The sequence below is a fragment of the Chionomys nivalis genome, chromosome 4 (genome assembly GCF_950005125.1).
Source record: "Chionomys nivalis chromosome 4, mChiNiv1.1, whole genome shotgun sequence".
Taxonomy (NCBI): domain Eukaryota; kingdom Metazoa; phylum Chordata; class Mammalia; order Rodentia; family Cricetidae; genus Chionomys; species Chionomys nivalis.
Window position 1 is genome coordinate 21,971,349 of NC_080089.1, and position 27,891 is coordinate 21,999,239.

A 27,891-nucleotide genomic window follows, 5' to 3' on the forward strand; every position below is an offset into this window, starting at 1 on the left:
AAATGCATGTACCTAGGTGTGCGTGAGATATTTCTAAAAAACTCATATGCAAACTGCTAAGCCAACTGGAAAGGGGGTAAAAAAAGGAGTGTGTAGCTTTTAGTCTTGGACCACCTGTCTGAATTAATAATGACTATATTTAAAAAATAAATCATGAACTTTTATTGTCCCGAACCACAGACAAGGGTAAGCCTGAAGTTCATGGAACTGAGTTGCCACACCATGGAGGGCAAAAGCTGGCAACACCCGAGGGTGTTTCCTAAGTCTCCATCACCTCCCCTGCAGGTGGCCTACTAAAGCAATCACAGACACAAGTGACCATCAGGGAAGAGGACACAGATGCTGTTGGCAGCCACACCTGGGAGCCCGCCTGCCCTGCGGTGGTCACTTGGTACCAGAGGTGGCGAGAATCCGCAGCTGTGCCAGGTGTCCCTCCTAGTCCTGTCTGCCGCTCTCAGGGGCAGCTCTGTTCTTTGGCCGGCGGGGGGACTTGAGAATCTGCCGTCAGCTGTCACTCTGAGTCTGAACTCTCACTCGACTTGGAAGCCTTGTGCTTTCGTTTCTTCTTCTTTTTCTTCTCCTTCTTCCTTTTCTTGTGTTTTTCTTTCTTCTTCTTTTTCTTGCGTTTCTCTTTGCCTGAGGAACTGGAGCTGCTCTCATCTTCATCTGAGGTGGAGTCCTCCAGTAACTTTTTTAACTGCTGGATCCTAAACAGATCCATCAGAACAACATTTCACTTAAAAGCAGCTGGGAACTGAGGGAATCATAAATAACTACCTTGCTAAAGACAATCCGGTTCATTGTCCTAAACAGCTGTGCATACTCCAGGAGCCCTTGTAACCCCTAGCAAGTGCACACCCACTGAAACACCCTCCGCTGTTTACAGTAATGCAGCTCCTCAAGACCACAAGACAACTATTAGAAAACCTTTCTGTTTTGGTGCCAGGGTCCCAATGTATTCTGGTTAGCCTCAACTCATGTAGTCAAGGGCGACCTTGAACTTCTGATCCTCCTGCCTGCACCTCCTAGGTGATGGTGGTATAGGTGTGCATCGTAATACCTGGTGTACAAATTCTGGGGATCAAACCACACCCAGGGTCTCATGCATGCATGCTAGGTAAGTACTCGACCAAGAAAACTACATCCCTCGTCCCCTTCCTTAATCTTGTCCTTATCTGTCACCTTAGGCTGGCACAGGAGGTCTAGAATTTGAAGCCAGCTTGAGCTTCATGCAACAAAACAAACACACAGACACACACACACAGAGACACACACACACACCCTAACGATACAGCACAATATGACTGTGCTCTTGGAATGCCTACTGCTTATTTAGAGAACTTCAGTAGAACTGGCCTACTTCTTACACTGACATCTCTGTTCAGTGACAAGTCTTGCTCTCCCAGCTACTCAGTTAATGTACTAGGATTACAAACTGTCCCCCATATATTGGAATACTTGTTTATAATTCTGTACAGTTTCAGATTTGAAGAGGACATTGGTAGCAATGCGACAGCCTTACCTTACATCCTTTTCATGTCTTTTATTTTCTCGAATGATATCATACATGGGATCTTCATGTGCCTTTCGGGTAAGAGAGAGTTAGATTTTTGGTTAGTTATCATGGACTGCTTTATTATGTAAAAATATCTCTATTAACTGAAACTGGTATTTGATGTAGCTTTTTTTTCTCTTTATTTAGCCTTGAAAGCCTTCAAACTTTCTGTAGAGCTCAGACTGGCCTTGAATTTTTTATCTTACCTCCTTGGCCTCCTGAGTGCTGGGGTTAGTTAGCTTCCTGACGCTTGATGACATTTGTATCCAAATCTGAGTTTCTTCTCAGGCTAGCTTTCAACTTTCTATGATGCTGAGGACAGCCTTGACCTTAAACTCCTGACCCTCCTGCTTCCACCTCCTAAAGTGCTAGATGACAGCCTTTTGTTACCAGCTTATTCTGAGAAAAGGTCTCACTTTGTCATCCAAGGTCACCTCATACTATGTCAGTCAATTACCAAAGTGCTGGGATTCCAAGCAATAAGCACCACAGCCACCTTACAATAAATTTTAACCCCCCCAAAAGGACTATAATTATTGTTTGCGACAATTCTTTGCTGACCTGGAACTCACTGGGCAGACCAGGCTGACCCTAACTCATGGCGGTCCTCCTGCTGCAGCCATCTGAATGCTGGATTACAGCTGTGTGCCCATGCCTGGCTTACACTGTAAACACTGTAAGGCTATAAAATGCCTCTCCAATTAGAATATATAGGAAAAAACTAACTATTCCATATAAAGAGATACAGGAGGGGCTGGAAAGATGGTCACTGGCTGCTCCTCCCAAGGACATGGTTTCCATTGCCAGCATCTACATGACAGAGCTCACAAGCCTCTGCACCTCCAGTTCCATGGGCTCTGAAGCCCTCTTCTGGGCTCTTCGGGCATTGCATGCATGAGGTGTACAGACATGCAGGAAAACATCCATCCACATAATAAAAACAAATCTTTAAAAACTTTAAATAATGACCTCTAACAAGGCAATTCTGCTTCTCCTGGGTGCTGGGGTTACAGGCAGGAGGTAGCACCTTTGAGGCAGGCAAGCATAGAAGCCCAGGACTCCCCTTGTTTTTGGTTATGCACTTGCCAGCCTAGGCACACTCTAAGCAATGGAGGAAGTTCCTCTTCCCAGTGGTCTCCAAGCACATACGAATTCTGTCGAATGTAAAGGTACAAATGTAGAGAGCAAGTTGTGCTAGACAGGTTTTAGGGTCATGTGTGGTAAGAAAAACTTTTTTGTGTGTGTGTGGGAGAGGAGACAGGGTTTCTCTACTCTGGTTGTCCTGGAACTCGCAGAGATCTGCCTGCCTCTGCCTCTAAGTGCTAAGATTAAAGGTGTGCACCACTATGCCCAGCCACTAAGTGAACTTTTAGGGAGAATGCTTGGTTATCATCTTATGCCTATGTATATTGTGTGTGCATATCATTAAATCAAATGCATTATGGTAAGGGACAAGTTCAGAAAAAAAAGTGGTTCTATAACTCAATCTATTAATCAAAATAGAGACCCACTCTATGTCTAGTGATCAAAGCCTCTGTTCTTTAGACCCCATAAAAAGAAGTCAAAGGCAGAGCCAGGCCCCCATCCCTTGATGCAGGAGGCCTGCGCCAGTCTTTTGTTGTACTCCCAGGCACAACCACAGGTTGTTTTTCACTTGGGTTTTCATGAGCCCCTTCCCCTAACAGTCTGCAGTCTTCAACATCATAATGCTATGGCTAGGACTGTACGGAGTGCACAATGCTCCCCTAGAATGCAGGAGGCCCTGGGTTCAAGCTCTAACATGGCAGAGTCTAGACAATGCTTTCCCCTTTTCATTTTCATTTTGGAGAATTTTCTTTGCTCGTGTTTTTGCATGTGTATACAGATGCACCTGTTAGTGCATGTCTGTATATGTGTGTGGTTATGTGTGCATGTGTGTATGTGCAAATGTCAAAGCCCATGGTTGACTTCAGGAGTCTTTTCCCAGTGTTTTCCATCTTATTCACTGAGGCAGGGTATCTCAGTTGAAGTCAGAGTCCCCAAGACAGCTAGTCTAGACAGCTAGTCTTCTCAGCGATCCCTTTCTACCCTCTGTGCGCTGACATTGGTGGGTTGCTATGCCTACCTAGCATTTGCACAGATGATGGAGAGTCACACTCCTGTCCTTGTGCTTGCTTGGCAAGAGCTATTATCCACCAAGTCAACCCCCAAGTCCCTGGAGAAGGTGTTTTGTTTTCATGTTTTGTTTTAAGAGACAGGCTGTTGCTATGAGATCCAAGCTGGCCTCATGCAGGGTCTTTCTGAGGTTTCTTGAGCACTGGACTGCAGACATGGCTCACCACCCCTGGCCCTGCTGACTTCACTCTACATACACTGACAACCTTAGTGCACAGATGGAGCCTTCTTGGCAGAATTAGTTCCTGATGTGAATGCACACCTCCAAGAGGTGATTCGTGAAAGTACCATGAGGAGGTGGGAACACTCGCTCATCTGTTTATCAAGTACACACTTCCAGCTCCAAAGACACAACTAAGTTTACATGGGAAAAAAAAAACCCTCACCTGAGTAATAAATGTGCATTTATATATAGTAAACTACAAAGAAGGGTTGAAGACATGGTGTTGGCTTTGAGAAAACAAATCACCATTCCTCAGGCTAAGTAAATAATATCTGTCTTTGTTTGTCTTTCCCTGCAGTGCTGTGGGCTGACCTCAGGCTCTGCACACACTGGACAAGCACCCTACCACCCAGCTGGACACGCACCCTACCACTGAGCTGGACAAGCACCCTACCACCGAGCTGGACACGCACCCTACCACCCAGCTGGACACGCACCCTACCACTGAGCTGGACAAGCACCCTACCACCGAGCTGGACAAGCAACCTACCACCCAGCTGGACACGCACCCTACCACCCAGCTGGACACGCACCCTACCACCCAGCTGGACACGCACCCTACCACCCAGCTGGACACGCACCCTACCACCCAGCTGGACACGCACCCTACCACCCAGCTGGACACGCACCCTACCATCCAGCTGGACACGCACCCTACCACCCAGCTGGACACGCACCCTACCACCCAGCTGGACACGCACCCTACCACCCAGCTGTCTACATCCAGCTCTGGCCTTTTCAAACTTTCTTTCTCAATTTGAGACAAGATCTCACTAAGTAGCTCAGGTTATTCTTGAACTTTCAGTTATTCATGTCAAACTGTTGACATGTTAAATAGCATTTTAACAGGAGTCTTTCCCTCCCTTTTCTTTTTTTCCCTTCTGAGCTGTCTCTGAAGAGCCTTATATAGATAGAGCAGGTTGGCTTCAAATTCACTCAGTAGCCAAGGTTGACTTTGAACTCATGATCATGAGTTCTGCCCCTACCTCCCAAGTGGTGGCATTACAGGCATGCACCATCATGCTTGCTTTATGTGGTGATGGGGCTGGAACCAAGCAAGAGCTCTGTGCGTGCTACACAAGCACTCTACCATAGGAGTGATACACCCAGCCCCAGTTCTTGTTACAGAGGTTATCTGTTACAAAGGCGTGATGTGTGTGTGTGTTTCTAGAGCACAAGTTGACCAGTGACGATCTACCTCCTAACGCTCACCATCTCTGATGACTGTTAATATCGACAGTGTAGGGTTTACTTACAACTCGGAACTGTTCTAACTTCTGGTTGCCTTTGATAAAGAAAGGGCATTCTTTGTCGCCTGTTCGATGGCCATACCGTTTGCAACGCCAACCTAAAGCCAAAGAAAAGCATTTCTGTAAAATATGGTCTCACTTCAGTGAGATAACGGTTTAATAGATCAAGTTTTTCATTAGACTCCAATTCTAAAACACAAAGGATTAATGGATGAAAACACTAAGATCCCAGAAAATAACGAAGGGTAACTAATTGCTTCCTCGAATCTTGTTAGGAGTGAATGTCCATCATCAGAAATTTATGAGCAATATAATGTTTTTAGCAGGTTTCACTCCATTTCTCAGAGTACAGCAGGGGCTGGCAAGAGGGTCAGCCATGATTCCAGCACCCACACGGTGGCTCACGACCACCTGCAATTCCAGTTCCAAGAGACCCAATGCTCTCTTTTGGCCTCTAAGGGCTGTCATATGCAGGTGGTGCAGATGAGCTCATGTGAGGGTGTGGTTGTGAGACACTTGACATGGGTGCTGGAAGCCGAACTGTGGTCCTCCAAAGAGCCCTATGCACTCCTAACTGCCGAGCTGCTTCTCCAGCTTGAGCCTCGTTTTTAAGCAAAACAACAATTTCTCTTAAAATGTAGTGTCACTAGAACTATACAGGTTAGCCTGGAAAACAGAGAAACTGTCAGTGTTTAGAGAGGTTCTGGCCCCGAGGAATCAATGTAACACATGAACACACGCTCCAAGTCGATGAAAGCAAGCGTGCAACTGAGGGCTTCACTGGACGCTCCTCGGCGATCGGCACAGCGACCTGAGTGAAGCAGTGACGAGGTCCCAGCATTGCCTCACATCTTTTCATCCCATCAGACAGCTGCTTGGGGATGATGAGCCAAGTGACACTTAGGTGCTGACCAAGGAGGTCAGGAAGCAAGAGCGCTGTAAAGATGAGCTGCTTTGGCCCATGCTAAGCAACCACAGAAAGCTTGTTGTTGAAGAGAGCAATCGTCCTCTGTGGCATGTGCATGTGCTTAGGAGAGTGTAGGACTCATGTCTAGGTCAGACAGGAAGTCACGTGCCCTCCTCTACCAGTTTTCTGCCTATTCCCTTCAGATGGGTATACCACAAACTTGCTGTACGGCTGGCCGTCAAGCTCTCAGGATCCGTCTCTACCATCTAATGGGTTTCCCGGCATGAACAGCCACTTGCATCATCTTACGTGGGTGCTGGGGAGTCTAGTCCTCATGTGTACCCACCACTTTAACTTACAGAAAGAGACAGACCTAGAATCCTAGTTCTAGGGAGGATGTGGCAGGCCCACCCCGAGTTCCAGGCTAACAAGTGCCATGGTAAAGAATTCTGGCTCAACCTCCCCTTCACTAATCCAAAACAACATCAGGAAGAAAGACCACATTCTAAACTAATGCTGTATGTCATCAAGGGGCACGACTGGATATGCACACATCCCAGCACATGTTAGCTTTGCTCAAGGTTATCTTAAATGAAGGTGATGTGCTGCATAGCCCTGGTGCTGACCCATAATCCCAGCACTCAGGAAGCCGAGGCAGCAGGATTTCTAATTCAAGACCACACTGGGCTATACAAAGAGATGGCATCTCAAAACAACAGCAACAACAACAAAATGATGATCCTTGTAATTCTAAGTGTGGCTCACAGAAAAAGTCACAACGTGAAAGATGCTATCAGCAGTGCACTCTTAGAAGCCCTCAGCGTGTGAATAGCCTGACTGCAGAGCTGTACTGGCAGCCATGGGGCGGTGGCAGCTCAGTGGCAGAGGGTCTACTTTGCACAAGGGAGATACTGTAGCACAGAGAACACAGGCAGACAGACAGACAGATGGGGTGGGGATTGTGATATGTAGACTTAGTGGTTACAGAACCATTTTTCTTTTATATATTTTTCAATATTTTGATATTATTTTAATGTGTGCAGGTGTTTTGCCTACATGTATGTCTGTCTATACACTACATTCATGCGTGGTGCCTAGGGATGCCAGAAGAGGTCAATGGATCCCCTGGAACTGGAGTCACCATATAGGTGCTGAGAATGGAATCCCAGTCCTCTGGAAGACTAATGTGCTGGTTTAAATGAGAATGGCCCCTAAGATGTTTGAATACTTTGCTGGGTCCCAGTTGGTGAAACCGTTTGGGGAAAGATTAGGAATGGCCTTGTCTTTGGGGTTGGGCTCTGAGGTTCCAAAAGCCCATGCCACTCCCAATTAGTTCCCTGCTTCGTGCTTGTGGATGAGACACAAACTCTCAGCGACTGCCCCAGCACCACACCTGCCTCACTCTCTGAAGTAAGCCCCAAATTAAACACTTCTTCTTCTTCTTCTTCTTCTTCTTCTTAAGTTTCCCTGTACATTGTGTTTTATCATGGCAACACGGAAGTAAGCAGGACAGCCAGTGTTCTTAACTACCAAGTCATCTCTCCAGGCCCAGAACGACTTTTCTTAACACCAGAGTCAAGGAACATATGCAGGTTCCTGTACAAGCGTGGTCTGCTTTGTAGGACCTGAAGCTTCTATCATTAGGTGAAGAAGTGGGTAAATGGTTGTGAGAAAACAAAAACATCTTGCCTTCAGAAACTGAACAGCATCATATGCAAATATGAACAGGAACACACTGTACACCGCTAGGAACACAAGACTCTTGACCACCTATAAACATGGATTCATTGATAATCCATTTAATGACGAATATACACAGAGGTCCCTCAATATGGGCCTATAGTGGCATTTCAGTTGTATTTTAATAAATAAAGCTTGCCTGAAGATCAGAGAGCAAAACAGCCTCATGCTGGGCACCATTTGTAGCATGATTAATAAAAACCAAGAGACAGAAATTAGGGTTCAACCTGAAGATCAGAAAAGCAAAACAGCCAACCACTGGGTTTCACCTCTATCTCAGTTCAAACTGTCAATTCTGTAGGGTAAAAGGACAACTGGGACAAGAAACCAACCAATCACTGAGCACCCTGACTCTGACCCAGAGTAGAGAAAGAGACATGCCCTGTATTTGAGACCTGGGCCAGGGAGAGAAACGTCATTATCCCTGAACCCCAGACTAAAGACATGTGCCCTGGCTCTGAAACTAGTGTCAAAGAAACACTTCGTCCCTAGAATCAGAGCCAGTGAAAGAAGTATGCCCTGGTCCTAAGATTAGTGTCAAAAAGCTAAAAAGGACCAGTGAAAGAAACACAATTTGGCCACGAAGGCAGAGCCATCTCTGCCCCTGACCAGCTAAACTCACCAATCCCTGAGCAGGGAAAAACTAACCAATCCCCCTTCTCCCTGCCCCTAAGCAGCACTATAGAAGCCTCTCCACCCTTCAGTTAAAGGCTGCCCTAAGGCTGCAGGTAATCCCTCCCTGGCAGAGGCAGCAACTCTCCCGGACTCCTCCTTCCCAAATAAATCACTTTCTCAAAAGAGTCTTGGGTGACTCACTGGAGCAGACTAGAAGAATCTGGCGGGGACTTCCCTTAGAGGACCAAGTTGAAAAATCTTGTTGTGATGTTCCCTAGGGGGGGCCTGAGCAAGGAGGAACAGAACAGAAGGACCTTGCTAGGATGCTGCTTAAGAGGGACTGAGCAAGGCCAGGGGAGGAAAAGTAACAACTTTTCCCCAGGGCTGGAGGAGATTGCTACATTTAGCAGTGTTTATAGAAGAAACATCTTGGACTGGAGAAGGAAAAGAAACAGATAGCTCTGGTAGGAGCTCCCTTAATGGAACAGAGCAGAGCTCAGCTGTAGCTGCTCTCCATGAGAGGAACAGTATCCCTACATCCTGCGGGGAGACCATCGGCCACCACACCCAGCTTCAGGCAGCCTGGCTTCCCAATAGTCAGGACACCTTTCCCCTAGGGCTCCAGCCTCCAGAGCTGTCCGAGTGTGGCTCTACACCCCCAGAGCCGTCCTAGAGCATCTCTAAGTATATCCTGGCTTCCCCATCAATCAGGATATCCCAATACCACTACGGTCCCATGTTCCCCTACAAATTCTGCCTCCAGGAGTCTTAGAATGAGACTGTGTGTGAGAGCTGTCCCCTCCCTTCTTATAATCCTCTCTAGTGCTGGGATTAAAGGTGTGCACCACTACTGCCCTGTTTTTATGGCAAACTAATGTAGCTACTGGGATTAAAGGTGTGTGTCACCACTGCCTGGTCTGTAGGGCTGATCAGTGCAGCTGTTTTACTCTCTGAACTTCAAGCAAGCTTTATTTATTAAAATACAAATAAATATCACTATATGGGCTGATGTGGGAGTGTCATATCAATCTGTTGCTTTCATTGGTTAATTAATAAAGAAACTGCTTGGCCTGATAGGTTAGAACATAGGTGGGTGGAGTAAACAGAACAGAATGCTGGGAGGAAGAGGAAGTGAGCCAGACACCATGCCTCTCCTCTCCAGAGCAGACGCGATGAAGCAAGCCACCAGGTCAGACATGCTGAATCTTTCCTGGTAAGACTGGTGCTACACAGATTACTAAATATGGGTTAGGCAAGATGTGAGAATTAGCCATTAAGACACTAGAACTACTGGGCCAAGCAGTGTTTAAAAGAATACAGTTTCCGTGTAATTATTTCGGGGCATAAGCTAGCCAGGCGGCCGGGAGCTGGGTGGCAGGAAAGCAGCCCGCAGCTCCTTCTACAACGGGCCAGGATATAACCTTCATAAATCTATTCTTTCTTTGCTTACTTATTTTATTTCTGAGTGCTTTACCTGCATGTATAATGCATATGCGCTTGGTGTCCTCAGAGGTCAGAAGAAAGTACCCTAGCTCTGAATTGGAACTATGGACAGCTGTGAGCGATCATGTGGGTGCTGGGAACCAAACCCAGGTTGTCTGCAAGGGCAACAAGGAGCTTTTAATTGTTGAGTCATCTCTCTAGCCCCAATCTGTTCTTTCTTAAAAGTAATGAGAAGTTCTAGGCCAGTCTCAAGCTATAGAATGGGAGTCTGTCTGAAAACAAACACAGGGCTCAGTAGTTAAGAGCTCTTATAGCTCTTAGGACTCTTGCAGAGGACCTCAGTTCAATTCCCACATGTTGGGCAGCTCATAACTCCAGTTTAAGGGAATACATGCACATAATTAAAAATAACAAAAATCAATTTGGGGGCCCTGGACAGTTGAGTCAGCAGTTAGGATCAGATATTGTTCTTATAAAGGACCTAAGTTTTGGTTCTGAGCACCCATGTCAAGAAGCTCAACCACCTCTGGCACTACAGGACATCATAGGTATGTCTCCTTACCACCACACATATACACATAATAAAAATAAACCTTGAAAAAATTTCTAAACAAGTAATAAAAATAGTAACAAATTTGTCTAAAACAGTCTTTAGCTTTTAACAAATTAGACACAGGCTTTTTTCACTGTGAGGAAAAAAAAATTCTAATCAAAGGTAGTTGGCCCATCAAGGGTTAATATTCCATAAAACAATCCCATCCTGAACCTCTGTACAATGTTTATTTTGCTGTTATGCTATGGCTGCAGTGCCTGCATATGTCTGTGGGCCATGTACACACATGCAGTGCAGTCAGAAGAGGGCACTGGGTCTTCTGGAACTGGAGTTACAAACCTCTGAGCCTCCACGTGGGTGCTTGGGCCCTGACTCTGGGTCCTCTGTAAGAGCACCTGGTATTCTTACTGCTGACCGTGTCTCCAGTCCGCACCCGGCATTCAAGCCTAGTCTCTCCCACCAGGGAGAACTTGTTTACCCAAAGGCCCTGCAAACACCCCAGGAACTTGGAGAGCCTCAGCTACCGCTCCCTCCCAGATTCCTTCATTTCCTTTGCTATCTAGGCAATCATGAAAGCCTGTGATGCTGGACCCCGTCCACTGGGGGAAAGGCACAGACATGGCTGCATTAGAGCAGAAATCAAGAGCACTCATGGCCACTGTGTCTGGGAGCCTGGCTTAGGTCAGGGGACACCCTTTTTACCAACAGCAACAGCCTTACTGTTTCTTTCTCTTTGTTCTTGTTTCTTTGGGTAACACTGAATATCTGCTTCCAATACAACAATCTAAGGAACATTATTTCCAGGAAATCCACCCAACCCTGGTGAAAAGTACCACTTCTGGCCAACCTTGGTGAGAAGAGCCACCTCTGGTCAACCTTGGTGAGAAGTGCCACCTCTGGTCAACCTTGGTGAGAAATGCCACCTCTGGTCTCTGAACTGGGCCACTCCCAGTGTTCTTGTCCTAGGTCAGTAACAGTCTGACCAAAGTCAGAATGAGCTCTAAGCTCCTTAAAAGGACAGAGTCACATGGCACACTGCCGCTATTTGGTCGTCTCAAAGATCCCTGGAAAAGCCACACCTGTAAGTTACTTGCCTAAGCACATCATTCATTCTACAGGAAAGACAACCTTTCAAAATACTGGCTGAAGCCGGGCGGTGGTGGCGCACGCCTTTAATCCCAGCACTCGGGAGGCAGAGGCAGGCGGATCTCTGTGAGTTCGAGGCCAGCCTGTTCTACAAGAGCTAGTTCCAGGACAGGCTCCAAATATATATATATATATATATATATATATATATATATATATATATATATATATATATATATACTGGCTGAAAATAATGGCTTGTTTAACATCCAGCCCATGCTGGCTAGTTTTATGTCAATTTAATACAAACTAGTCATTTTGAATAAGGGAACCTCGTTTGAGAAAATGCCTCCATCAGATTGCCTGTAAGCAAGTCTATAGAGCATTTTCTTGATTAATAATTACTATAGGAGGGCCCAGGTGTAGGTGGTGCCCTCCTCTGGGCTGGGCACTACCAGTCCTGGGTGTGGAAAGAAAGCAGGCTGAGTAAGACAAGGAGAGCAAGCCAGTAAGCAGCATTTCTCCATTGTATCAGCTCCTGACTTCAGGCTTCTGCCTTGTTTGAGTTCCTGCCTTGACTTCCCTCACAGTCCAGGAAGGATATCTAAGTCAAATAAACTCTTTCCCCCCGAAGCAAACTAAGACACATTGTCAGGCTGGTTATCAACCTGGCACACAAGAACGCAGTCATACACTTACAGGAACCACTGGGGACTGGTGCACTCAAAGAGCCTCTACAGTCCTCACCATGACCCTGGTCATCTAGAGCTGTATACATGCGCTGTCCACAGAAACCCAACACTCTCCCTTCTGTGTGACCTGGGGCCTGGGAAGACAGGCTTTTAAAGGCTGATGAGAGCCAGGTGTGGTGACAAACGTCTGTAGCTCCTGCTACTCAGGAGGCTATGGCAGGAAGATTAGACAACATAGCAAGACCTGACCAGAAGAGGAGAGCAAGTTAAAGCAGGGATCTAACCTGTGTCAGCTCTGAGGAGGCATGGTATCAATGTCCACGCACACATACATGCACACACATATGCACACACAGACACAGTCACATGCACACACACCCTTCCTCTTGGAAAAAGGTAGGTTTCCTGGATCAATGCAGTTGAAGAATACCTGACAAATTCTTAGCCAAGTGCTATCTACTGAGCCGTACACTATAGAAGACACACACTTTCAGAGTCACTCCACAAAGTTACTAAAGCTACAAGAAGTTTCCAAGAAAAAAGTGTAACAAACAACAGTATAGGTAATAAAGATGTTAAACCTCGAAACATTTTCTGTCTAAAGTGTAAGAGCCTAAATGGCTGAAGCGGGCTAGGCGTGATGGCACAAACCTTTAATACCAGCACTTAATACCAGGAGGCAAAGGCAGGAGGATCTCCATGAGTTCCCAGACAGCCTGGTCTGCACCCTGTGTTCAGAAACCCTGTCTCAGAAAAGAACAACAAATGAAAGCTGAGACAGGAGGACGGAAATTCAAGGCTTCCTTGGGTGCAGAGGATGCTCCAAGTCAGCCCGGACCACATAGTGAGGCTGCATCTCACAATAAAATATACAAAGAGAATGGGGTGCAATTCAGGGTACAGAGCTTGCCTTGCATGTGTGAAGCCCTGTGCTCAGTGGATAATACAAAACAAACACAAAAAACAAGAAAAAAAGAGTGAGAGAAGATAGAAGAACGTTTGATAAAATGTCAAAACCCAAATTTGGTAAAACAATAATAAGAATGCCCAGCCAGGCAGGCATGGTGGCACATGCCTGTGTTTACATCTGTATCTTAGCACTATGGAGATTCTGGGCTAGTCTGAGCTAGAGAATAACCTGCGTTTAAAAAACTCAAACTAAAGCAAAATAGAACAACGCCAGGAAGCTAAAAAGACTTAAAACCAAGAGGGTAAGTTCAGAGAGATCCAACTGTAATGGTGTCAAGAAAAAGCTGTACATTACTGTAAGCAGACTTCCAGAAGCCCACAAGAAAGAACTTTTCATTAGGAATTAAGCAGACCAGAGGCCGGGGTACTCGTCAGTGCTAACATGCTTGTTTAGCATGTGTGAGGCCTGGGTTCACTCTCCATCCATCTGTGGAAGGGGACGTCAAAAGATAGTAAAAGTGCTAAAAGAGTCGGAATTCTCTGTCATGAACTCCTCGGTGGAAAAGAAGAGGAACTGAGGAAGCTCACTTAATAAAGTGGGCAGGACTTTAAGGGGTGTAGATAAAGATTAGGGTACTTGCACCATGTGCCAGGCTCTGTTCATGATCCCTAGCACCACAAAACAAACCTACTTGAGAGAATCTGTTGTGAGTAGACTTGCCTTGAAAGAACAGGTGAAGCTGAAGCTATGAAAGGGCACTAGGTGGTCCCTCAGATACTAAGAAGAAATACCAACAGCCCACAGGAAAGGCAAACAGGAAAAGAAAGCTCCAATGGACTTCTCGTAATCTTCTCATAAATCTGGGAGGCTACAGAGAGTGGCACAGGTCTAACGTACCAACAGTCTATGGGGAGGCCAAGGCAGGAGCACTGGGCGTTCAAAATCAGTCTGGGACCAGGTACAGAGGCATACACCTTTGATCCCAGCAACAAGAGGCAGGTTTCTGAGCATGAGTTCAAGGCCAGTCATGGCTACATAGTAAGAACCTGTCTTAAAAACTAAGAAGGCCAGTCTGGGCCATATGAAGATGTCCTGTCACAAAACAAAACAAAACAAAAATGGAACAGAAATCTGTGAGAGACTTATGTAAACTATTGAAATGTATATGTATGATTACAGGACCGGAAGCAGGTGGGACACAGAAGATACCTGTGTAGAGCCACCACCTGTGGCCTGTGGTCGCTCTTGTTAGTCACTTTAATGGACAAACATATTCAACAACACTGACAGACAATGACCAGCTCTGCCGCATCTCTTCCTCCTATGGCATCTCTCCCCCGGATGTTCTTTTTATCACAGTAGTACTGCTCACATACCCAAAACAGCTATGGCTATGGAAAGATAACTGGGTCGGACTCAAAAGTCCTGGAGTCAGGTCAGCCATAGGCTCGGCCTATAACAGCACTTGACCTGGAACTCACATGGGCGGGGAGAGAACCAACTCCACACTTCTCCTCTGACCTCCATGTGTACACCGTGGAACCCACACTGACACACACACAATGAAAACATACATAAATAGCAATAATAAATAACATAAAAAAACCAGGGGCTCTGGTAAAGCAGTCATCTGGCATGGGCAAGGCCCTTGAGTCGATCTCCATAGCAACACACTTGCACGCACGTGTGTGCATACACACGCGTGCACACACACACACCAAGCCAAAGATAAGACATATGGTACTATTAAGTACAGCACATAACCAGTGTGTAGACAGGCATGCTGTGGTTTGGATCTGGTTTGTCCCCCAAAAGTTCATGTTGAAAATCTGGTCCGCAGTGTGGTAGTACAGGGTAGAGGACCTTTTAAGATGTGGAGCTTAGAGGCAGGTTATGTTGAAGGGAACTAAGTCCTCACTAACGGAAATGTGGGCCAGGTCTGGAGTGACTGTACTCCCATCTCATCACTAACAGAAACATGGGCCAGGTCTGGAGTGTCTGTACCCCCATCTCATCACTAACGGAAATGTGGGCCAGGTCTGGAATGTCTGTACCCCCATCTCATCACTAACGGAAATGTGGGCCAGGCCTGGAGTGACTGTACCCCCATCTCACCACTCCCTGCATGTGTTTCCCTTCAGAACACTCTCCTTTGGCTTCTCCATCATGTATGATGCAGGCAGGGCACACAGGCCAGGATGCTGATGCCGTGCTGTGTAGACCCTGTAGCCTTCAGAACTGTGGGCCAACGAGACCCATTCATGACTTACCCACCCTCATGTATCTTGTTTAGTGACAAAAAACAGACTGCCACAGAGACATCACTCAAACCCTTGCACACTCACACTGCATAACTTTGACCTCTCTCCCAAGTGGCATCCAAAGTCCTTTAGTTGGTGCATGAGCCAGAAACTCCCTGGCATGTTCATTGCCTGGCACATCTGGAATACAGTCTTCTGGCTTTGTCTCCTCCTCCTGCAGGAAGATAAGTATGTAAACAACAGAACAAAACCAGAACCAAACAGGACCCATCCTTGCTTCCTGCCTGGGAAGCTATCATCTGACTTCCTGTTAACTGTGTGACAATGTCGTCCCCCAGGAACTGGGAGACAAGCTGTCAGGGGCAGAATTACACAGGAGAACAGCTCAGCCTCGCTGTGATGCACAGGCTTCGTGCAGGAATGACTTATGACCTCCACACTTTGACAGAAAATAGGTCAAACAGTTTTCACTCTCTCACAATCTGTGGGAGGAGAAGGCATTCTAGAACGCTAGAGACAGATGGTTACATTAAAATGGCTCTTAAAAAATTACAATTTTGTGGGGAGAGCAAGCTCTTCCCGTGATGCGAGTGGAGGGAGAAGACGACCCTGGAGGAGTCCGCCCTCACCTTTCCTCTTAAAGGTCACTGTGTCTCTGATGGGGATTTCCACTGGTGAATAACTGTATTTAGAACCAGAGTACTCCTTTACTTTCTGCTTATTTCAAACATTTCCTTTACTGAAAGTCTTTGGTCCTCTGGCTGCTTTCCTGTGTCCCATGCCACTGAAAGACCCACTAGGCTGCAGGGGTCCTGCCCTGGAGGACAGTGTTTGTCCTTTCACAGGCTGAGCTGAGGCTCTCAAGACTCCACCCTAAATGTATTGAGGAGCAGGCTGAGTGAGGCAGACAAGGAAACTGGACAGCAGAGCTTCCAGAAGATACTGCCACAGAGACAGAAAGGAAGCTGCGGTCCCAGGACTCCTATGTGTTTGCACTGGGTATCTATAGAAAAGAAACACCATGTTCATACAAGATTAAAAATACCACCATTTTTAAAAATAGTAAACCACTAAATCCCCAAGTATATTTAATTGAGTAACCATTGCTTACCTTTATAAACCCAGGAGGAGGCTTCTCGTAACTAGAAAATGAAACACAAAAAGCAATCTTCATCAAACATGTCAACAGAAGACATAGCATACATGTGTGTTCGCGCGCGCGCGCGCACACACACACACACACACAGGACAGCAGGAGCCAGCCCCCTCGGAGGCTTCCCCTTCACACCCAGCTGTGTCAGACGCTCACAGCCCTCAGAATGCTTGTATCTGGGACAGGTGGCTGCACACGAAGGGCAGTGACACTCCCAGACAACACTCCGCAGAGTGCCTCACCTCTCTAACCCCCCCCCCCACCCCCTCGAAGCACTCCTCATCACTAGAAGGCCAGAGGGACAGGAAAGCACAAGGATGCGTGCCTTCTTTGTTCTGACTATTTATGCAGGGCTAGGGGTCTGCAGGGGAAAAATAAAATTAGGTGTGGGAAACAAGGCGCCAGACTAAGGGGCAGTGAAATGACCTTCTGTTTTCTGATCTTAGCCTACAGATGCAGGAAAAACAACTTGGTAGGGGATTAGCACAGGTTGCTTTCTGTTGCTGTCACCAACACCATAACCAAATGCAACTTGGGGAGGAAAGAGTGTCTGTGAGCTTACAGGTTAGGTTAGGCTGTCACTGAGTGAAGCCAGGGCAGGAACTGAAGCAGAGACCATGCTTTCTTATAGAACCAGTGCCCAAGGTCACACTACCTGTGGTGGACTGGCCCTCCCGCGGTCATCATTAATCAAGAAAACGTTTCCAGACTTCTCCACAGGCCAGTCTGATGGAGGCAGTTTCTCCGCTGAGGTTCTGTTTTCCCAGGTGACTTTAGCTTGTGTCAAGTTGACAAAAACTAACATGTATAAGGATGGCTTAGAGATGTCATGAATTCAGAGCCTTAAAGGTTCCCAAGAGAATGGCTTGGTGGGATCAAAATTAGCTTCTTAGATCTGGCACGGTGCTTTTTCCAAAGCCGATATTCAAAAAGATTTCAAAAGGAAAACTATAGTGTGACATGAGACTAACTTAGCAAAGCCAACAGAACCCTGGCCGTGTGGCGAGGCCACAAAGTGCTCCGGCAGCCCTTCATTCCCAACACTGTGGTCTCGTGTCAGACAGAAAGGAACAGGGTAGTAAAGTCCATGAATCTCCAGATCCATCCCTGAACTACAAGTGTTCAACAAACAACATATGGCGAATTATAATGAGGTCCAAATGCATGAATAAAATGCATCTTATCACTATAAAAGGAATGTGACACAATTATAGATTTTGAAATGTGTTATTATTAGTAAAAGTGTTCCATGAAAGTGTGTCACACAGATGTTTTCATAAATTTAAAGTAAAGTGGTTGGTGTTTATTACTAGGACAAATAAATTCATTAATTGTTGTTGGATAGCCGGGTGGTGGTGGCGCACACCTTTAATCCCAGCACTTGGGAGGCAGAGGCAGGCAGATCTCTGTGAGTTCGAGACCAGCCTGGTCTACAAGAGCTAGTTCCAGGACAGGCTCCCAAATCACAGAGAAACCCTGTCTTGAAAAACCGAAAAAAAAAAAAAAAATTGTTGTTGGAGGCCGCTTGTTCATTACCGACTGCCTAGACCTGAAATAATCACTCAGAAACTGTATCATTTAAATCAGTACTTGGCCTATTAGTTCTAGCTTCTTATTGGCTAACTCTTACATCTTAATTTAACCCATTTCTATTAATCTGTATATCACCACATGTCTGTGGATTACCGGGTAAAGTTCCATCCAGTATCTGTCTCTGGCGTGGCTACATGGCTTCTCACTGACTCTGCCCTTCTTTCTCCCAGCATTCAGTTTAGTGTCCATCCCCCACATAGCTCTACTCTGCCCCATCACTGGCCAAGGCAGATTCTTTATTCATTTAACCAATAAAAGCAACACATAAACAGAAGGACATCCCACTTCAATTAATGTAACACATTCAAAAAGATACTATACCTTAAAATATTATTTCAGTGGTAAATAAAAGAGATTGAGAAATTAGAATGAATTTGTTTGCACTGTGACAACTAAGAAATTTAGGGCTGGCTAAGAGTGGTGGTGCACATGTTTAATCTCAGCACTCAGGATGCAGAGGCAGGTAGATTTCTAAGAGTTTGAGGCCAGCATAGTGAGTTCTAAGTCAACCACAGCTACATGGTGAGGCCCTCTCTAAAAAAAACCAGAAAGGAAAGAAATACCTAGTTAATTTTGTTTGGGACAGGGCCTTACTCCTGACCACCTTTCTGCCTCAGCCTCCTGAGTGCTGGAACTATGTGGGTGAGGTGACCTTGTGTACTTAGTTCTTAAGATCTAAAAACGGGGGAAAAGAGCTCCATTTTGTTCTGGAGGTCTCGTGTGATGTCACTGAGAGTGGACTACGTTGTTCTGAGAAGTAGAAGGTCAAGCCTGGTAGGACGGAAAAACGCAGGAGGACGTGGACCCAGACCTCACTCTTGAATGAATACGGACGACTGCCTTCTGGGCGGAGTCTCGACTAGCCTGGCTTCAGTCGCCATTGTCCTGTCCCAGTCTTCTGAGTGCTAGGATTAGAACTCTGGCTCTTTGGGGACAACTAAATAATACTCACTCTGTGAAGTACTTATAATGACTTTCAAAAAATTAACATGCATAAGTGTTGTGCCTCCCTGTATGTATGCATACTACATATACGCCTGATGCCTGCAGAGGTCAGAGTGGGGCATCAGATGTCATACCGATGGTTGTGAGCTGCCGTGTGGATGCTGGGAACTGAATCAGGGTCCTCTGCAAGAGCAGCCAGTGATCCTAACTGCCGAGCCGTCTCAACAGCCTCCTCTAAACTACTTTTGGTGTTGAACGCTCAGTGGGATTTACTGGAAACATTCATTAAGTATGCGCCATCCCACAAAGCCGTTCTGCAGCTGCCTGCAAGGAAGGAACCATGGAGACAAGATGTCAGCTGTGTAGCTCAGCTCTCAGCTACGACAAGAGACCGGAAGCATGGGCAGCCCGAAGAGAGAGGTGCTGTGGAGAAAACTGAGACCTGAGGGGGCACCTCAGGGTGAACAAATGAGTTCACCCCGCTGTGGTGCTTCCTGTCCAACATGGCTGACAGACTTCCCACATTCGTGTCTGTCTTCTTCCCAGCAGTGTTTAAAATGACAGCAAGAAACAGCAAAGCCAAGGTACCCCAAGACCAAACAACAGTTTTGATTTCAACGTGGGAACAAGTTTACAGACTTCCTCAGGTAGAGGAAGTCGAGGCCTTCAGAAGGTCTCCAGAGAGCATGAGCACCAGGGCGCTGAGGCTATCCTTGCAGTGGGAGACTGCCTGCCCTACCCTTGAGCACGGCTCATTCTTTTACCAGATTCCTGGCAGCCACACACATACCTTAACTTCAGGTCAAGGAAGGAAGATGCTTTGCCCAGAACCTTAAAACCTAGAAATGGCTCTCCTTGCTGGGAATAAAGAGCACCGAGCAGTCAGACCATCCTATGTGAAGCTGCCAGTCACGCTAGGCATAGTGGCATGAATTCCAGCACCCTGGAGGCAGAGGCAGGTGGATCTCTCTGAATCTGAGACCAGCCTGAGCTACATGGAGAGTTCCAGGATAACCAGGGCTACATAGAGCCTCAAAACAAAACAAAAACCCTGAATGAGCATTTTCCCTCTTTCTCTCCCACTTTAAAAGTTCCAAGAATAGCCTAGCACACACTATGTAGCACAGGCTGGCCTTGAACTCAACACGACCCCGTTTCAGCCTTCCTAGAGTACGACACCATGGCTGACATGATAGCGTATCACTATCAAGTATGAGCAGAGATCCAAGAACACCCAGACAACAAAGAGAATGAGAAAACAAAACCACAGGCTGGGTATGTGCCTCAGCCGGTAAAGAGCTGCTCTTGTGGGCAAGAGGACCTGAGTGAGATCCCCAACCATATAACGGCAAAGCTGGGCATGCTGGTATGCACCTAAAACCACAGAGCTGTAGGAGGCACTGACACGCAGACCCCTTGGGCTTACTGGCCAGTTTGTCTAGTCTGCCTGGTGAGTTTCTGGCCAAAGAGAAACCCTGTCATTGATCACCTCCCAGGTATGATATCAAAGACCTCATCATGTAGACACACACACAAACACATAAATAATTACATGTAAGTCAGAAATCAGAACACAAGGCAAGCTTGTAAATATAGCTGCAAGGGAAGCTGAGGCAGAAAGACATGGCAAATTCAGGGGATGCTTGGGCCACACAGTGGGTAACTTAACAAGACCTCATTTCAAAATAGAAAACAGAAGGAGGGCTAAGGTTATAGCTCGAAACAGTGACAATAGAGGGGACAAAAGAAAACAAAAATTAATGTGTGCTCATCACTACTGAAACAAGAACAGGATGTTCTGAAAAGCAAAGCTCAGAACAAGTAAATGTTCTCTTTATTTTTAAAATTAGCATATAAAGCTAATACAATATCAGCTATTGTATTAGTCAGGGTTCTCCAGAGGAACAGAATGGATAAAATGAACACACACACATTTATTAGAGAGGCTTAAATGTTGTGGTTTGACCACTACAATGGCAGAAAGGCCTTGAATCCTGGACCCGTGGATCCTAACTATGGCAGAAACTGTACCTACCACATGCTGGACTCTGATTCAAAGCATACACCACTTTCTGGAGGACCCCCGCCTCAGCCATCCAGGCTACTGCCACTTAATTGGTGTTTAACAGTGTCTTCAAAAGGCCATTTCATCATTCTACCAGGCTAGCTGCTTCAGAATGGTGGGAACATGGTAAAACATGGGTCCAAGGTCACACTTCTCTGGCTCTGAAATCAGTTCCTTGGTCAGGAGCAATGCTGTGTTGAACACCATGACGGTGGATAAAGCTTTTGGTAAGATGGGTGGCTTTGGAGAGGCATTATATGCAAGAATAAATATCTGTTCCAGTAAGGAAAAGATGCTGGCCTTCCCAAGGAGGAAGTGGTCCAGTGCTGCTGGCGTTTGCCACCAGGTGGCTGGCTGGTCATCCCAGGGTACAATGCCACACCTGGAGCTCACTGTTGGCCTCTGCTGCTGACAGACCTGGCATTCTGCGGCAGCTGTAGCCAGATCAACCTGACTGAGAGAAAGTCCATGTTGTCAAGTCCATAACTTCCATGTCTGCCACTATGACTACGTGGTTCATGGGCCCATCAGACAATGACAGGAAGAGCTAGGGTAAGAGTGCAGAGCCATCAGTAAACCATCACAGGGCACACCGCACGAGCCTATAGGTTCACGTGTGGGTACAGAAGGCACTGTAACTGGAGTAGAAGCCATAGGTACTTGGGCAACTTCTTCATGTACTTTGCTTGTGCCATTAGAACATGCTTGGGCCCAACATGTATAGTATATGCCACTTCCATTTGATAATGGGTTGTTGCTGTGTACATAGTACTTTATGGCTGTATTAGTCAGGTTCTTATAGAACTTACGGAATGAATCTCTCTCTCTCTCTGTGTGTGTGTGTGTGTGTGTGTGTGTGTGTATGTAACTTACTGGAATGACTTACAGGCTGCAGTCCAGCTAACCCAGCAATGGCTAGCTGTAAACATAAAGCCCAAGAATGCAGTAGCTGCACAGTCTCACGAGGCTGAGTGCCTCAGCTGGTCTTCCGTAAATGCTGGAATTCAGAAGGAGGCTCCAATGCCAGTGAAGGAATGGATGTGCTGGCAAGGTGAGGGCCAGCAGGCAAAGAGCAACACCTTCTTCCTTCTCCTATTGCCTTTCTACAGGCTTCCAGCAGAAGGTGTGATCTATGTTAAAGGTTTATGTCTTTCTGCCTCAAGCTCTGGATTAAAGGCCTGTGTCATCCCACTTAAGATCCGGATCAGAGGTGTGTCTTCACTCCTCAAAGGCCTGGACTAGAAGTGGATTTACCCACTTCAAACCAAGCCGAATCTCTCTCACAGGTGTGCCCACCATTTCTGGATTGTAGTTTATCCCAGATATATTCAAGCTGACAACCAAGAATAGTCATTACAGTGGGTCAGGTAATATCCAACGCATAAAGAACAGCTCAGGTACAGAATAACCTGGTGGCCCATTGTCAAATGTTCAGTTTCCATTAATGCCCAGTAGCAGGACAAGGGCAAACAGTTGTCTGCAGATGACAGCAGAGCCTTGCGCCATAATCCCAAAGGTCTCTTCACCTAAGGGGCCTGCCAAAGGCCCCAGACAGCATCCCTATCTGCCACTAGCACCTCAAGTACCATGGGGTCTGCTGGGTCATACAGTCCAAGTGGGAGAGCAGCCTGCACAGCAGCCTGGACCTGCTGAAGAGCCTTCTCTTCTTGCAGGCCCCCCACAAGGCTTGCGGCTTTCCGAGTCACTTTATATACGGGCTGGATTAAAACACCCAAGTGGGTAATGTGCTATCTCCAGAATCCAAACAGGCCCACTGAACGCTGTGCTTTCTCTTAGTGGTAGGAGGGACCAGGTATAATAACTTTATCCTTCACCTTAGAAGGACTATCTCTGCATGCCTCACACCACTGGTCTCCTAGGAATTTAACTGAGGTAGAAGGCCCTTGAATTTCTATTGGATTTCTTTTCCACCCTTTGATGCACATAGGCACAACCAACAGATCCAAAGTGGTTGCTACTTCCTGCTCACTTGGTCCAATCAGCACAATGTCATCAACATAATGCACCAGTTGAAATTTTGTAGAAGAGAAAGACGGTCAAGATCTCTTTGAGCTAAGTTATGACACAGGCCTGCAGAGTTAATCTTGATGTAAAACTATAAAGGTGTACTGCTGGCCTTACTCAAAGTAAACTGCTTCTGGTACTCCTTATGGACAGATATTTAAGAAAAAGCATTTGCAGCCAGGTGACGGCAGCAGCACTCGGGAGGCAGAGGCAGGTGAATCTCTGAGTTCAAGACCAGCTTGGTCTACATAGTGAGTTCCAGGACAGCCAGGGGTACACAGAGAAACTCTATCTTGAAAAGCCAAAAAGAAAAAAGAAAAGAAAGAAAGCATTTGCTACATCAACAGCTGCAAACCATGTATCAGATGTGTTAATCTGCTCAAATATTGACACCATATCTGGTGCAGAATCGACAATATAAGTTATTACTTGATTGAGCTTTTGATAGTCAACTGTCAGTTCTCTACAGCCCACTGTCTTCTACACAGACCAGAGAAGAGAGTTAAAGGGAGGTATGGGAATGTGGGAACCACCAGCCCCGTTTTTTTTTTTTTTTTAATTTTTTATTTTTTGAGACAGAGTTTCTTTGTGTAGCCTTGGCTGTCCTGGAGCTCACTCTGTAGACCAGGCTGACTTCAAACTCACGGAGATGCATCTGCCTCTGCCTCCTGAGTGCTGGGATTAAAGGCGTGTGCCACCACTGCCCAGCTCCACCCTGCATCTTTCAAGTCCATGAGGGTTGGCATTAACTTCTGCAATTCCTCTTGGGATGCAATATTGTCTTTGGTTCACTCTTTCCCTAGTACAACTCTAATGACTTCCACTTGGCTTTTCCAATCATAACAGCCCTCACTCCACAGGTCAGGGGACCTATGCAGGACCTCTTCCAGCTCCTGAGTATATCTATCCCAATTAGACATTCTGAACTGAAAATAAATACAGGATGAATGTGGGGATTCACTGTGAGTTGGCTTTCAGCCAAAATTCCACTAACTACCTGATTCCATTAAGCCCCTACTTTAACTGGAGGTTCACATTGCTTTTTGGGAGTTCCTGGAACCACTGGAATCCAGACCTTGGACAGTCTGATTGACTCCTTTCCCCAAGTGTATAGTTACCCCTGAAAAAGGCCATAGGTCTTTCTTGTGGGAGGGATGGGAGAAATGCTAACAGTAAACTCTTGGGAATTTTAGCAAGGTCCTTCCTTAGGGGAACCTGGGGAACCTATGAAATCATAACATTTAATTCATCTAACTAGCAGCAACATCTCCAACCCTAAGGTCTGGCACAAGGAAAAGGACGGTGACAAAGATCTTCAAATGTACTGGTGCCCCTCACCATTTTTCGTCTGTAAGACTAGCGAAGGGCACGTCTTCTGGGCCTTCTTAGTGTGGAGGATTTGGCTCCACACACCGTAGCAACTCCAGCTTCATCAACAGTAAGACAAGGCACAGCAGGCCATCTTTGGACAAATGTTTCAGCAACTGTATGAGTTTCCATACTAAACTAGAATCGGGCTGGAGAGATGGCTCAGTGGTTAAGAGCACTTACTGCTCTTCCAGAGGACCTGGGTTCAGGTCCCAGCACCCACATGGCAGCTCACAGCTGTCTGTAACTCTAAGATCTGACACCCTCATGAAGACATCAGGCAGGCAAAAGACCAATGCAAATAAAATAAAAATAAACTTAAAAAAAGAAAAAAAACAGAATCTCCACTCAGTGGGCCCAGCTCGATAAACTCATCCTGATCCAGCTGTATGTTCCTTCCACCATTATCCCATACCCGTAAAATCTATTCCCATACATTCTGCTTGAATGAATGAGCAAACTCATTGAGCTAGCTCTTTAGTGGTATGGTGCACCTCCTCATGAACCATGCTTTCAATCCCCCCTCTAGAAGCGTGCTTTAAGTCTGGCTATAGATCTAGAGCAGCTATCAATGGGCCCTGGGGGATATCAATATGGAACCTGGCATCTCTTCTGGCAGAGGATGAGGGATGAATCCCTTAGACAAATGCAGAGAGGACAATGTGACAGGGGACGGGGTATGGTGCATCCTCTGCTGAGGGCGAAGAGCCTACTTTCTCAGCAGTGACAAGCCCTTGAGAATCCGAGGGTTCAGGTAGGGTCCTTTCGCATCTCCATCCAAGAGCAGAACCCAGTTCCTCACCAACCAGTACTCTTATTGTAACTGCTGACCCTCTCGGCAGCTGGAGCTTGAATTTTCTAATTCAGCCAATCTTACAATGGGTGCTTTGGCTTGATCTCCTGCAAACTGAGCTCTACGGCTGCTGGAGAGACGATTCCCAGTGCACACTTAGAAACCATCTGACTTCATGCGCATCTGGAGCCGGTCAATTACATTGCTTGGTTCAGACTTTTCCTTTGTCAGTCTGTCCACCGTGACCGTTGCCGCTAGAGCAGCCACCAGCACTGTCACTCTCCGTATTTTCCCACGGAAGTTTTAGGAACAGAGTCACAAGAGGTGAATCAGGATCATCAAATGCACTTATATCAGTAAGTTCTTCCAACAGTCACACCACGGCTGCTAGTGGTCTCTGTGCTTTTCGGAGAGGCTTCAGTAACCGCAGTGCTGGCAAACCGGAAAGCCTAGTCCAAGGCCCGGCACTTGTTCAGTCTACAAGGCTGGACGTCTCCGCTGATCCTTGGTAAATGTTGGAATCCTGAAGAAGGTTCTAATACCAGCAATGGTTTGTTTAATCATACACAGGCTTTCAGTACCCTCCTATTACCATCACTCGGTGTGCATGAAGTTAGTAATATCTCCGTGTAGTACTGTGTCAGAATATCTTATTACATTTCTATGTGCTTATTTAATTAGTGTGCTCATATTTATGTGCCACAGCATGTGTGCAGAGGTTAAAGGTCAACTTCCAATAGTCAGTTCTTGCCTTCTATCATGTGGATCCTGGCCAGTAGGCTTGGCAGCAGGGCTTTTCCACCTGCTTGAGGCACCTTGCTGGCCCAGAATATTTGATTTTAAAAATTGCTGCTGAAGTTGCTGAGTTTCATAAAAAATTGTTCAGTGGTGCTGGAGAGATGGCTCAGTGGTTAAGAGCACTCACTATGCTTGCAGAAGGCAGAAGGTTTGGTTCTCAACACCCACCTGGTTCTTCCTCTGGCACCAGGCACACAGATAAGGTAAGTATACAGGGCAGAATTCTCAACAGTTTCTGAAATGGCTCTAAACCTCCTTCTGTTATTACACTATGTACTTTGTGCCTGTGTACAGTGACAGTGGTGTCAAAAGCTCTAACACTTACAAAATCAAAATATAAAGCAACTCTCAAAATTGCTGAAGATGCTCCACCTTCTTCAGCATTCAAATATTCAGTCATGACTGGATTGCTTACGGAAAAACAAACAAGTACATCTATCTCATTAGTACGCAAACTTGCTTTTGTCTTTAATAAATGTTAAAAATTATATGTATAAGAAAGAACTGTTTTTAAATAAATTTCCTTATAACTCTTTCATCAGCAAATGTTCGATTTGTAGTCCCTAATTTATACACCCAGACACCTGCGGTAGTGTAATAATTTATTAAGTGAACTGAAAGGGGTCACATGTAAAAAATTTTAAGAAGCCCTGTTCTAGTCTAAGGCAGGAGGATGACAAGTCACAATGTAACCTAGTGAGATTCTGTCTTAAAAGGAAACGAACAAGATATACAGGGTAGTGGGGGAATATATAAGGAAAAGCTCAACAAAACAAAAACACCAACACAAACTTAATGTGCCAGTGATGTGTAAGCAAAAATAATTAAAAAAAAAATCAAGTCTGAAAACAAGATGGATATAGCACCTGAGGAAACCAGAAACACACCACACACCACAGAGAGAGAGAGAGAGAGAGAGAGAGAGAGAGAGAGAGAGAGAGAGAGAGAGAGAGAGAGAGAGCTGTCTGCATAACAAGTAAAACTCTGTTCTCCAATTTCCTGTCCTCACGCTCCCATAAACTGTGTCTACCACGCTCAGTGGCCCTAAACCTCTGCTGCCTGCTTCTGACTTTTATCCTAGTTTTGCCCGCAGAGCCAGGCCGGCCACTTTCCCTCACCTACGCACGACGCCACCCACCAGCGCGGCTTCTCCTCGGGCTCCACCCTCGGCCGGCTGCGGGGACCAGCCGCCTTCCCGCGTGTCTCCCGCAGTTTCCACCCTGGGCTTCCCGCCCGTCCCGTCGGTGGCAGAGGACCGGAGGTCTGCGTCGCACGGCACCCAGGGGCCGCGGGGCTCAGAACCCGGCCTCCGGACGCGGGGACTGCCACCGCCACTGTCGCTGTGGCGGGGACACTAGCCGGCCTTCCTCCCGCGTAGGGAGCCGGGGGCCCGTCGGCTGCGGCCGGGGCAGGCGAGGCCGTGCCCCTCGGCCCCCGATCGCGCCCCGCGTCCCCAGCCCCGCCGACTCACAAGGACTCCAGGTGCTTGAGCTGCTGCAGCTGCTGCGCGTCGTGCCGCCGCCGTTTCTGCTCCCGCCGCCGCTGCAGCTCCTGCTCAGCGGGCTCCCGCGGCCGCCGAGAACCGGCTCCGGACGACATCGTGACCCGAGGCGGGCTTGGGAGGAGACGGTCGGACGCTTCCTCCGCCCCGCAGGGCACTCCCGCCAACGTCCCACCGGCCCGCGCCGCAGAGCCAGAGCTCCAGCCGGGAACCCGCAGCCAGGCCCCGGCGGCCCCCGAGGCCTGCGGGAACTGAAGCGGG

At 46.8% G+C, this 27,891-nt stretch overlaps 2 protein-coding genes across 2 annotated transcripts in view; one reads left to right on the forward strand and one right to left on the reverse strand.

The window, feature by feature from the left end:
* Positions 1-4,321, forward strand: part of Matcap2 (microtubule associated tyrosine carboxypeptidase 2) — a 48,061-nt gene extending 43,740 nt beyond the window's left edge. The window contains exon 8 of the transcript XR_009057018.1: positions 4,231-4,321. The gene's annotated coding sequence lies outside the window, so the exon portion shown is untranslated. The remainder of the gene's footprint in view (positions 1-4,230) is intronic.
* Rp9 (RP9 pre-mRNA splicing factor) lies at positions 1-27,891 on the reverse strand. The gene is made up of 6 exons (XM_057768155.1): positions 27,601-27,891; positions 16,501-16,531; positions 15,474-15,603; positions 5,189-5,280; positions 1,523-1,584; positions 1-707 (listed from the first exon to the last, which is right to left on the reverse strand). The coding sequence occupies exons 1-6, from the start codon at positions 27,726-27,728 to the stop codon at positions 512-514; spliced, it is 639 nt and encodes a 212-aa protein (XP_057624138.1). The 5' UTR covers positions 27,729-27,891; the 3' UTR covers positions 1-511.